At 35.0% G+C, this 13224-nt stretch overlaps 2 protein-coding genes across 3 annotated transcripts; both read right to left on the minus strand.

Moving 5' to 3' along the window:
• Positions 1 to 201: 201 nt before the first annotated feature.
• Positions 202 to 1692, minus strand: LOC109205110 (photosystem I reaction center subunit psaK, chloroplastic). Its single transcript, XM_019367786.1, has 3 exons — positions 1498 to 1692; positions 1237 to 1317; positions 202 to 517 (listed from the first exon to the last, which is right to left on the minus strand). Exons 1-3 carry the CDS (start codon positions 1579 to 1581, stop codon positions 290 to 292), a joined length of 393 nt encoding a protein of 130 aa, XP_019223331.1. The 5' UTR covers positions 1582 to 1692; the 3' UTR covers positions 202 to 289.
• Positions 1693 to 2901: 1209 nt separating this feature from the next.
• LOC109205111 (putative F-box/LRR-repeat protein 23) lies at positions 2902 to 10245 on the minus strand. Of its 2 annotated transcripts, XM_019367789.1 has the most exons (3): positions 9865 to 10245; positions 5038 to 5668; positions 2902 to 3763 (listed from the first exon to the last, which is right to left on the minus strand). In XM_019367789.1, the coding sequence occupies exons 1-2, from the start codon at positions 10179 to 10181 to the stop codon at positions 5068 to 5070; spliced, it is 918 nt and encodes a 305-aa protein (XP_019223334.1). In that variant the 5' UTR covers positions 10182 to 10245; the 3' UTR covers positions 2902 to 3763; positions 5038 to 5067. The 2 variants fall into 2 exon arrangements, with proteins under 2 accessions (XP_019223334.1, XP_019223333.1); XM_019367788.1 differs by lacking the exon at positions 2902 to 3763 and having other exon boundaries at positions 4627 to 5668.
• Between the last annotated feature and the right edge of the window lie 2979 nt (positions 10246 to 13224).

A 13224-nucleotide genomic window follows, 5' to 3' on the forward strand; every position in this document is an offset into this window, starting at 1 on the left:
AAATAAAAAATATTAAGGATAAATATAAAAAGTGACACCGCTTATTATTATAGTAATTCGTTCATTAGTTCACTTCTTCAAATTATGACATTATTTATGAAATATCCTACGTACGCATTGTTGTTGTTTTTCTTTCTATTAGTTTCCTTCCTTTGCAAACAAATCCAACATTCAAAAAGAAAAAGTGTAATGGAGCAAGCAAGAAAAAAATGCTAGAAATAGGAATAATTGACAAAAGATTAGGGGTATAAACAGAGATAGATCAGATGTGTAGTAGTACAAATAATTTTTAGATAGCACCAATATTCTTGAGGCCAAGAACAACTCCAACACCAATAATGTGACCAACAACACCACAAGCCAAAGTATCAGCAAGTGTAAATCCAGCAGGGTCCCCAGTCTGTAGGCCTGAGTCCCTTACCTCTAACTTTAGTCCTGCTGTTGCCTTCCTGTTTGCTGATGGTGCCAACCCAAATCTACCAGCAAACAACATTAGGCTTGTTGATGTCACCATTATCTGTTCATCATAAACACAACAAGGATTTGAATTAAGACATTAAGTGCACTTACTTCTTGTAAAGAATTTATTTATTGTTATAATTGTTTTATTTTTCAGGTTACTAAAAGTGCAGCATGGTAAGCATTCTGCGTTCACGTTGTGTCCGGGGAAGGGTCACACCTTAAAGGGGTGTGATATAGGCAGCTTATCTTGACGCTAGCATCAGTAGTGGCTGATTTCAAGATTCGAACAGGTGAACTATAGGTTATTTGGTGACAACTTTACCGTTGCTCGAGAGAATCCCATTAATTATGGATATGTAGTTATCTTTTAGGTGATTTGAGAGTGTTATAATTCTTTTATGCCTTCAATGTAAAAGGTTAAAGTTAAAATTGAATATATTAATTTATCTTGTGATTGAGTTAAGTTAAGATATTGAGCCAAGTAAGATCAAGAATTAAGAAATAATATGAGTTTTACTCCCTTTGATAGTGTAATCAGTACCTTTGACCAATTTAACACTTTAAGAAAAAGGTAGAATTAGTGCTAAATTCCATTTTATTCCTTGAAAAATTACTTTTATTTTATTTATTGGAACGTTTTTAATTCCAAATACAAGGTTCTTGTTTATTTTTCCAAAAAGTAAAAAGTAAAAATCCCATTTTTATATTTTGCAAATTATAAGATTTTCTGATTTTGTTTATTAAGTGTTAGCACTAGGTAATTGATTTTTTTACCAAATTAGTGGGCGAGCCAATGAAATCACAGCGAGCTCCCAAGGCGCCTTGTCCTTTACGCCTCATTGGTTGAACGGCCACCTGCATAAATATACCAAAACAATAGAAAAAATTAGAGTTTAAGTTATGTGCACTATACCATAGCAATATTTTTTTAAGTGTAATATGATAATTTGAAAATAAAATGTAACATATTATAACAGGTTAAATTAGAAACGAATAACTATAACTATAGCTAGAAATATGGATAGGGGAACTGACCAAGCCCTGAACTGGAGAAGTTGAGAAAGTTTTGGGTTTGAGTCCATTGAACTGTGGGAGAGAAGTCATCATTGTGGCAGCCATTGTTGCAGAAATTTCAAAGAATTGGAAATGTGTTATTTTCTATATTTGTTGATTTTGTTTGTTTAAATTGTTATAAATCCTTTTCGGGTGGAAAGAAGTTTCTGTGGCATGGCCAATTGAAGAGTTTGTGGCCACAGAAGGGGCTATTCTGGATACACTAAGATACTTGTTTGCTGATGTGTCAGTCATATATTGGCTTATTAAAAAATGGATAAGATTTGGGGTGTCTCCTAAATTTTGTTTAAACTCGATGTCATAACTGTGGCTTTTTAGTTTTTCTCGTCGTTAGTCAAATCCGGGTGCACAAAGCTCTCACTGTGCGCGGGATTCGAATAAAGGCAGGACAATAAGGGTCTATCGTATATAGCAGCGTAAGCAGAATTTTTCAGAAGCATATTAAAAAAATCGAATTATTTTATAGAACACAACTCAAGTATCTTATTAAATATGAATTTCCATTTTCTGAAATACATTCAATATAACCTCATTAGAAATAATACTAAATACTTTTATATATATATATATATATATATATAGAACACCAAATAATCACACAAAAACTCACCATTCATTCGATTATGCAAATTGTTCTTAATCAATTTCAATGCTGATAAAGAAGATGAACGGAAAAAAATAGCCGAACAACTCATAATACAAATCAAATAATTTATTGATGCATAAAATATGTAAATGTTACTCTTGATCTATTGGTTTAGTTTAATATTAATGCTAGAGTTAAGAGGTAATGGTTCAAACCTATACATTTTTTTATATCTCTAAAGCAGGAACAGAGAATTTAAAACAAAAATGAAGCTATAAAGACTAAAACTAGCGTCATCTTTAAGAAATTGATTCGCCTAACCAGCGGTACTACACATCTGTTGTTGTTGAGTGGTGTCACTTTATTAAAATTACCCTCATTGCTACTGTTGGGATTTTATTATATATACTTATTTAGTAAAAAAATTCGACCAAGCAGTGTCGGGACACCGCTTGGGCTAAGGTAGATCCGCCCCTGATCGTACACAGTCTTACCCTGCATTCTGCAAGACACTGTTTCTGCGATTCGAACGCATGACCTCCTGGTCACATGGCAGCAACTTTACCAGTTATGCAAAGGCTCCCTTCAATTCAATTACGATGTAAAAAAAAAATGAATTTGAGACAAAAAAAAAGAACATTGGCTGTGAATACATGATATTGCCCATTGAATTATTCTCAAGATATTTGTTTCAAGTACATATACTCAATCTTGAAGTCACACCTCACAAGTATTATCATAAGTAATTGTTTCACATTGCAGTTAAAATTGGCAAAAACAAAAACGAAAAGCCTCTCGCTTATATGGGAACAGTGAGCTTCAGTAACAATTGGGATGAATCTCAACTGTTTATGCAATTGTATTGGGAGTTTCACTTCACATCTCAACACTCATTTTAATTAGCATACAACAATCTTAGCAGAATTAGAACACAATACTATACTTTGCCGGCTCAGCTTGTCATGCTATTACAAAAGATTACAGCAGGAACAAAGAATTTTGACAAATTTTGCGCTTCCAATATGATTAGATCCTCAGGTTTAGTCCATCCAAAACCATCCTATGAGAAAGAGCATAGTTAATTAAGCGAGGGCATGATGATAAAGTGTTCATACTCTAGTCGCTCAAGTGCTTCTGCAGGTGCGGGTACGGCATCTATCGATCCTAGAAACGCGGCAACTCTCACTCTGTAGGATCAGGAGGCATATTAATTCTTCTTCCAAATTTCCACTTAACGTGCCAGTTTGATTCCTTTTAAGATGGTGAGTCTCGGTTGAAGAGGCGGGTGTGCATCACAAATAAGGGTTTATCATCTATCACATTTGCTCATGTTATAGATACATATAAGGGAAAAGGCCAGATATTGCCCTTCAACTATGCAATAGTTGAGCAGATATGCCCATGATCAATCCTTACCGTCCAATAGTCGGTCCATTTTTACTTTGCTGATTATTAAGTTAATTAGCACCAGATTGTCACAATCCTTGGGCTCCCCTACTTACCCGGTTCCAACCACCCAGCCGACCCAATTCTCCAATATTTTGGAACCTCTGAGCAAAGCTTACAGCGAGTATGTTCTCCAAAATTGAAATAAAACCGGAGAGCCTTGGCAACCTCAACCGCATCTGAAGAACACAGCTCCTAGGACGGAAAAACCAAAGAAAATAGCTCATCAGATGAAGATTTCAATCCTAAATAATATCAACATTCGTGACTTCTCTTTAACTTTCTACTACTATGTATTTTTACTCTCTCAAAGATCCAAAAAACTAACTGACCAAAAGAACGTAAAAAATCTCTATGCATTTTTCTCTCGAAAATTTGAAAAGGCAGAATGAAAAGAAGAGCCTCAAAAGTTTGATGTGTGTGTCGGAGGGAATAGTAGTAGTGTTACGGTAGAACTACGACTTACATAGTTGTATTTTCATGATTGTTTGATGGAGAAAACTGGTGATTTTATGGGTGAAGGGCATTATTTCATGTGGCATCCATGGCTTGAGAGAGGCAGCTGGTTTCCACCAGCCATGGTTGAAAGGGTGGTGGATGGTGGTGTTTCGCTACTGTATAGTGCTTTTCCGGGCAAACGGAAAGAGGAAAGGGAGTTGCGGTAGGATTGTTCTCCGATTCCGGGGTTTGGGGAGGGGGGCGGGGGGGGGGTGGGCTCGGTGGGGTTAGAACCAACTAAGTAGAGGAGCCTTAGGATTGCGACACGTCTCACAATCGGGTGCTAATTAGCTTAGTAATAAGCAAAATAAGTTAATTAGGGGATTCACTTAAGGGCATATATGGACCAACTATTGGACGGCAAGGGCGTGGATGAGCCCACCTATTAACAACAGGCATACATGCTCAATTTCGCATAGTTGAAGGGCATATCTGGCCCTTTTCCATTCAAAATATAATGAAGTTCTCAACAGGTAGAAGTACCCATCTTCACTTCATCCTAAAGACCTAAACTTGATAAATAAAAACAACTCTGAATAACAATGCTGATAACTTCGACAATCAAAAGGCAAAAACCTAACAGATAAATGGTATCAACAAGAAAAGCTGAAGAGCAAACTAAGCTAGAGTATCAGCAGAAAAAGCTACAAGGATCAAATGATTAAAGTGCGTACTTTATAATAGTGAGTACTGAGTAGCTGCACAATGAGAGAAGCAAAGGACGTTTAATTTAACTACCACAAATCTACACATGCACTAGGCAACTTAACCAGTCATAGTAACCCGGCAAGTGCCTTAAATCCACTTCGGGCTTAACAAACCAGTCAACTAGTTAATCTTCCCCATTTTCCTATATTCTCACAATATGAGAGAAAAAGGACATTTAGAAATTAAACCATTGAAAACAACTATATAGGTGTTCAAATGACACGGAAATTGAGATATTCATGAAATACTAGCAGCATGTTTACCATCAATAGAGCAGAAGGGCTGTCAAACTGCTATTCAAAGAACATCTCTTCATCACCGGAATAGTTGCTGACATCTGAAAATTCATAGTAATAATCGTCTTCTGAGATGAGATCGATGTCAGAAAATCCAGATGGGTAATCCTCATCAAATGATTCACAATCATGCATTCCTGCATCAAGTTCATAATCTTCGGTGGAGTCATGAGGGCGTCTGAGATATATGATCTGTTGAGAACATCGCTTCCCTACATCGCCTCCTAGATTGACATTAAAACATCGTCTCAGATCAAGTGATTCAAGGTTAGGGCAACCATTAAGAATAGCTTCCAACCCTTCATTTGTCATCTTATTTCCAACAAGTTGAAGGTTGCGCAGTTTAGGCATGTTCTCTGCAATTCCAATTGCCTCTTCATCGTATTCAATGCAGGGATGTCTAAATACCTGGTTGTTCAACTTAAATGACTTCAAAGCACGACAAGAGCGGCCAATAGTTTCAATGGATTCTTTGCTGATTAAGATGTGGTAAAGGTGCAGTTCCTCCAATAATGGACACTTCTTCACTGCCGCACTCAACCCCTCACCTGAGACATTATAGGAGCATAGGAGTCTAAGACGTTTGAGTTGAGGTGACCTGTTGAAAAGATTCAAACTTAATAACAAGAAAGACAGATGAAAAATTTAAAAAGCAGGGATATGAACATACACAGGCATCAAACGATCAAGAAAGGAGCAGTCTCTTAAAAAACTAGTTCAGAAATCACTCGCTATCAGATATTATTGTTTCTCTTGCCCATGTTATTAAGACAGATATCAAGATTGATCTTCACCCTACTGTTCTTTATTTTGATTGTTTTCACAGTTAGGTAAAACAAGAAGACAAGGGAGCAAATTTGAACCATGAGTATATTTTTTTTTTTTAAAAAAGACAAAGGATCATGTTACAGATGTAGAAGGTTGTGAGGTTGTTCACTTCTCTCTCAAGCTTAAACAATATTAAATGAATCTGGATGGTGTTCACATCTCTCAAAATCAGCTAAACAGTCTGAATAACTTAAACAAAGGCACTATTGCATGTGAAGCCTTATTGAATTAATTTGATTATTCAGGTGTGCAAACCCAATTCCTCTTTTATTTGATTAGAGAAAAAAAGATCAACCCAGCTCCCACCTAGAAGATAAGAGGGTAGGAAAAGGATTACTAGATAAGGGTGATCCTACGCAAATGATCTGGGAGACTTGACCAAAGTACTTTGTTCTCGCTTCTTAGTTGACTTACAGCATGTAAAATGATAACTTAACACTTACAAAAAAAATTGATTAACATACCCGACATGACAGAAAATCTCTTGACCTGAACAGCAAAAAACTAGTTCAGAAAACACTCGCTTTAATAGATGTTTGTTATTGTGCAAACCTGTTTAAGCACAATAAGCATGATAATGAATAAACACTTGTAACAGAACTACAAACACAAAAGAAATCTGGTCGAGAGTGTATTCTTAAGGCCTTCACTGAAAGACAATCCAGTCTATCAGATATTATTGTTTCTCTGGCCCATGTTATTAAGACAGATATCAGGATTGATCTTCACCCTACTGTTCTTTATTTTGATTGTTTTCACAGTTAGGTAAAACAAGAAGACAAGGGAGCAACTTTTAAGTGAAACTATCAACTCTATAACTCCCATAAAGTTACATTAGGTCACTAATCAACCATGGTCACTTTGGAATTGTCTAAAACTGCTACACCAAGTCAAGTTAGACTATCAAAGTTTCTGAATGCAAGGCTACAAGTGATGTGATTCCGACATGGGTATAAGAAGTGAGTGGGAGATATGAGCAAGATCAAACAGCTGAAGATTTACTAGCGGCACTGTCGGCCAACCAGACTACTCGCCATCCCAAGGAGTGATAGGCAGAAAGGAAAGATATTCACTAGTCCCCTTTGGGAGGCCATTCTGGAGAGAAGGGAACCCTCGTAAGGATACAATCCACTTTCTACTGTGGCAATATGCATCTGACAGTAAATGAATTTGATTCTGAATATGACATGCCAAAGAATCGGGACTGAAAATCCTGGACCATTGCAGCCTTTACCAATACCTCAACAAGCTCAGAAATCAATTAACATGGATTTATTGGAGGTCTTCCTACATAAAAAGGAAAGGATACCATACTTGTGATATGGAAAGATTCAAAAAGTATGGCCATTACTTTGGTCTCAAACACCCCTATACTCAGGTGGTTAGTTACTCCTAGACCACATCAGCAAACTCCATGGACTTCCTGAAGATATAATGACTGACAAAGATAAGATCTTCACTAGTTTGCTTTGACAGCAGCTCTTCAAGGAAATACATTAAAATACAGTTTGGCTTAGCACCATCAAATAGATGGGCAGACGGAGAAACTTAACAGATGCTTGGAGAATTATCTCAGAGCTGTGACAATGCGACACCCAAGAAATGGATGTCTTGGCTCCCCTTGGCTGAATGGTGGTGCATACCCAGTGTTTTTGAGAGCGCGAAGCGCAAAAAAGCGACAGGGGCTCGCCTCGCTTCAAAAGCGAAGCGCACGCTTCATTGAAGTGAAGCGCAATTCTTAAAATACATATAATATATATACATAATAATTAATTTTATAAACTGAAATACACATTAAAAAAATCAAATAAACTAAAATAATATATATATATATATATATATATAATAATTAATTTTCTAAACTGAAATACATATAAAATTAATCAAATAAGCTGAAAATATAACATATATAAAATAACTAATTTTATAAACTGAAATACACATTAAAAAATCAAATAAACTGAAAAATATAACACATATATAATAAGTAATTTTATAAACTAAAAGTACATATTTAAATTAAGAAGAATAAAAGGGGGGAAAAAAGAAAATAGAGAAGAGAAGAAGAAGAAGGAAGAAAGAAGGAAAAAGAAAGAAAAAAAGAGCAGACGCTGGACGGGAACAAGAAGAAGAAAGAAAGAAGAAAGAAAAAAATGAGAAGAAAAATTACCTGGAAACCCTAGTTTTGTCGATGAAGAAGAGAGAAGGGGTCTCTGTTTTGTCGAGGAATTACAGAAGCGAGCTTAGGGGTCTGTTTTGTATAATTTACAAACAGACCCAATTTTTTATTTAAAAAAAAAGGGGCCCAGCTGCAATTTTTTAACAGAAGCGATCTTTATCGCTTCTGTCGCTTCGTCGCTTTGTCGATTTGTCCACTGAAGCGTGCGCTTCACACGGTCGAGTCGCCTCTCTCTGGAAAATCGATGCCTTGTCGCTTCGCGCTTAAAGCGACGAAGCGATCGCTTTTCCAAACACTGTGCATACCAACTATCATACTGCTCTCTGTTGCACTCCCTTTGAGGCTATCCTCCATTCATCCTCCCATGTATTCTCTTGGCCTTCAGCCACCCATTAAGGTACACATAGTATCCCGCACAGGCAAGCCATGAGACAAGTGCTGAGAGAGAACCTGTCCAAAGCACAAGCCAGAATGAAATGCTATGCTGACAAGACTGAGCGTGAATTCCAGGAGGAGACATGGGGTACCTCAAGCTGCAACCTTACAGAATAAGTTCCATCGCCTTGCGCAAGAACTTCAAGCTAAGCTCAAAATATAGTGGCCTTCTAAAGTACTGCTGAGAATAGGCCAGTTGGCTTATAATTGGAGTTATCTACGGGGTCCCAGTACATAATGTATTGCCTATATCACTACTGAAAAAGAAGGTAGGAGCTAACAACACCGTTCATACTAATTTGTCAAACTTGGGAGAAGAAGGAATATTTCTCATTGAACTAGTAGCCAAAAGCCATTTCAAAAAGGAGGATGATCAAGAAAAATAGTCGAGCTGCAGTATAGGTGTTGGTGCAATGGTCAAATCTTACACTGAGGAAGGCAACATGAGATGACTGGGATTTCTTGAAGAATCAGTTCTCCCACATTCGTCAATTTGCAGTTTTAAGGTAAATACTGATTCGAAGGGGGTGGAATGTTAGATGAAGTATGTTTAAAAGTATTTCATAAGTGATGAATGTCACAGTTAATAAAACGACAGCGTTTGGAGCACGGGAGTTTAATTAAAAAGGGGATGACGACGTTTGGACCAGGAAAAGTCTGAATTACACTATTTACTCAAAACTGCATACCAGATCGCACAGCCCACAATTTAAATCCACAAATTGACATCAATAGTGGAGGCTCTTCTTCTTCTTCATTGATACAAATGTCACAAACCAGAAAGAAGGAATCACGTTTACAGCAATCTTGTCGCTCTCTCTGTCAAATTCTCTCTTTCTACTCTTTCTCTCCTCATTTCATTCTAATTTTTTTCTATCCTCTTTCAATTCAGGTGATGGGTTGAATGGAGGAAGTATGATTGAGCATAATCTGTTGCTTATTCCCCTGTTTCAATTTATGTAACATTCTTTCCTTTTTGGTCTATCCCTAAAGAATGACAACTTTCTATATCAGAGACAATTTAACTTAAAATCTCTCATTTTACCCTTAATGAGATTATTTATAGCCACATAATTACCTCTGACATGTTTTAGACTACAAGTTTCAAAAACCTTCCTTTCTTTCTTAAATTTTGTGCCCAGTCACACGCCCTCACATAAATTGGGACGGAGGGAGTATAATTATCCTTTTTTTTTTCGAATTGTAACTAAATTTCAAGCTAGAGCGGAATCCTGTTTCCCAATTCTAGTTAAAAATTGTTCCTAGCATAACAGAAAGGCTACTCCAGAGTCACACAATTAAGCATTTATAAAAGAGGAAAAAACAGGAAAATTAGGGTTAAGAGCTGGAACCTTTCAGCAATATAATAGAGCAAACTATCGCTGCCAAAGTACTCAAGATTGATATCAATTAATTGACCCTGGCTACGATCCACTGCTTCACGGCATATCTGCTCCAAGTCACCTTCCAACATGTCCCAGACATTGTCTCGCATGTTGATAACTCGCCACATGGCTGGGTCTTGGCATAATCGCCGCCAAGTTGTACAGACTTTATCTGCATTTCTCAGTATCTCTATCGTCCCCAGCTTCTGTAGTATCGTTGATGTAATCTCCGGCGGTAACTCTAGCCACGGCGGTGCGAATAGATTTTCCATGTCTACTTCCATTTTGGGGTTTTGCTGAGCTGAGGAAATGCTCCGCGGAGGAAGAAAATTTAAAAACCCATTCAATATTAGTGGTATAACAAAATAGATGAAAAGTTGAGTTCGTTTTTTCTTTCTTTTTTCTTTTTTTTTTTTTAGAATTACAAGAAAAAACACATGACTTCACACCATAATAAAAAATGGTTCATATTTTTAAGTTTTACCCGACCTAGCCCATATTATATATATTTTGAAAATACTAGCTCTTGCAAATTCAAAATATGTGTTCTTGCAACCATTGCTTCTAAAAGCTAAGGAGTTAAATACGTGTTCTCACCACCATTGCTTTCACTCTCTCTTCTTCTCACGTCTTTTACATATGCTTCAAGGGGCCGTCCGCCATTACTGTTTCCCCCCTATGTCACCTGGTTGTAATTTATAAAAATTGAAGAGTAGGAGTCCACCATTGAAGGCCATTCAAAGCTTTGCTTTAGAAAATAATTTTTTTTTAGTTTGTCAGTTGTTTGGATTGGGTGTTGTTCCAATTGATTGAAAATATCAAAAGGAGTTCAAAGTTTAAATGTGAAGTGATTTAGAGCAGATTTGAGCAAGATTTGAGTTAAATTTCATAAAAGACGCAAAGAAGAAGATGAAGTCAGTTTTTTGTATAATTATGTATAATAGTGTATAAACACATCTTATACACTTTTATACACCTTTATACAAACGTCTGTAGACGAACTTCTTCCACGATTTTCAGTTGCAATTCTTGTTCAAAACCAGTCCAAATCTCCATTAAATGACTTCAAATTTTATATACAACCTCCTTATACTATTTCTAATAAGTCTAAATAACACCCACTCCAAATTTCTCACAAAATCAAATTCAAAATTTAAACCCACATATTTAAGCTTGTTAAAAATCTAATTTTCACCACTCAAATAGATTTGATTTGTTGAACTAATATTTGAGTCACAGTTACTGATTCGAAAATTAACTTAAAAGCTTGAGCAATCTTTTTTAAAAATTAAATAATAATTTTGAGAGTCTATTGGAGTTGGATGTTGAATCTTAGCCTATTATTTTTGGATTTGGACTAGTTAGTTGTAAATTGAAATATGAGCTACAAAATTAAAAAGTGGGGAGCTCAGTTGTTCTCATATGAAAATTTTCCCTTTTTTTCTCTCTCTTAAAAATAGCACTTCCTACCTCCCGTGATATTTTCTTGTTTGTTGTTAAAAAAAATACTATAATTTTATATTTAAAAATATTTAATTTTAAACTCATATTTTATTTTAATATAAATTTATAATCGTGCAAAATTTAAAATATAAATTGTAAAAGTCTTATATTAATTCAAATATTTTGTGTCATTTAAGAACACGGAGTTCAAAAGTCATATTGTCATGAACGCTACTCAAGAGTTGGATCAAGAGGTCAACTTGACCCGGCCCATTAAAAGGTAGGTAATTTTTGGTTCTTATATAATATTTGAAATTTATTTAGTAAAATTATTCTAATTTTGTATATTATCTGCCCTAAATAAGGATTGCTTACAATTTATATAATACATTATTAGTGCCTTAAATTAGGGGGATTCAGTTACACATTTTTCTTTTTTTCTCTTATTATCTCCTCTTTCCCTATTTTACGCTGCCTCTCTCCACGTACAATCCATTATTAATGCGTTAAATTAGAGTATTTTGTTATATCCGAGTATATAATCCAAAAATATTCAATTGTGATAACAAGCAAATTAAAACGATTCAATGGTTCTCACAAGTCACATTTGCTTCATTTGCTGGAAAAACACAGTCTATTTACTAAATTGCTGCTGAAACATTAGTTCCGGAATCAATTACAACAACCTACACAACATGACACATGGTGGATTTCTCATATTGCAGCAATCTATGTGCAAAACATGACATGCTTCCATAGAACAATGATTAAAAATAAATACATATAAATTAAAAATAATTTTGATATAACTAATCATATAGTATACAACTTATTTACAATATATCTACAACTTTCATATATTATTTTTACCTAGTTAAATACAACTACAACATTATAAAACTTAAATATAATTTTCATACAAATTTTTTTTTTGGTATGTATTTTGTATATGGTTTGTAAATATTTTGCATGGGATGTGTTCTTCTTCTTCTCTGAAATTCCAATCAAAATTCCTCTTAATACAATTTTGATACATATTAACAACTTTGTGTAAAAAAAAGTATTTATAACTTAAATACAAATTTCATACAACGATTATACATTAAACAACTATTTTTCAACTTTCATACAACATTCAAATAAAAAAATATAACTACAACATAACACAACTTAAATACTATTTACATACAATTATAATACAACTTTAATACATCTTCAAATTTCAATCTAAAATTTCATCCAAAATCAATTCAAATCTTCACCGAATACCCTCAAAATTAAGAGATAAACTCCAAAGAATATTCCCGATCGTTTGCCACAACACTCAATAAAAACAAAAAATAATTAAGAAAATCAAATTCGAAAGTTTGATCAAATAATCCTCAGTTCAACCACCAGCATAGGTTATTTCTTCACAGGAATGGCTTAACTTTTTGTTTCTATAGAAATTTAAATCTGGTTCTACTAGTCTCATTTCGATTTTATTATATGCAAGGCCCTACCATGAAGTGCTGGTAAAAGGATTACAATTTACAAAACTAACAAACAATTTGAAAGAATTTAACTACTAGTCCTATAAATAGGCTTACTTTTTCTTCTCATAATTCGAAAATTGAGTATTGTATCATAAGAACATAATAATGATAATCAAAATTAAAAACTTAAAAGGTCATATTTTTCTATTCAGAAGAAAAATAATTGGGTGACCATCACGTGAAAAACTGAAGGGCGTTTATTATTTGTCATTCTTCGCACAACTCTGATAACACAATGCGAGAGGAGTTAGTAAGTGGACATTCGATTTCTTCAAACCAAAATAATGTGTGTGCACGATCATAGGTTGATGAACCAACTTATCAGTCGTAAAGTTAGAGTATTGCACTC

The sequence above is a fragment of the Nicotiana attenuata genome, unplaced genomic scaffold, assembly GCF_001879085.1.
Source record: "Nicotiana attenuata strain UT unplaced genomic scaffold, NIATTr2, whole genome shotgun sequence".
Classification (NCBI taxonomy): Eukaryota; Viridiplantae; Streptophyta; class Magnoliopsida; order Solanales; family Solanaceae; genus Nicotiana; species Nicotiana attenuata.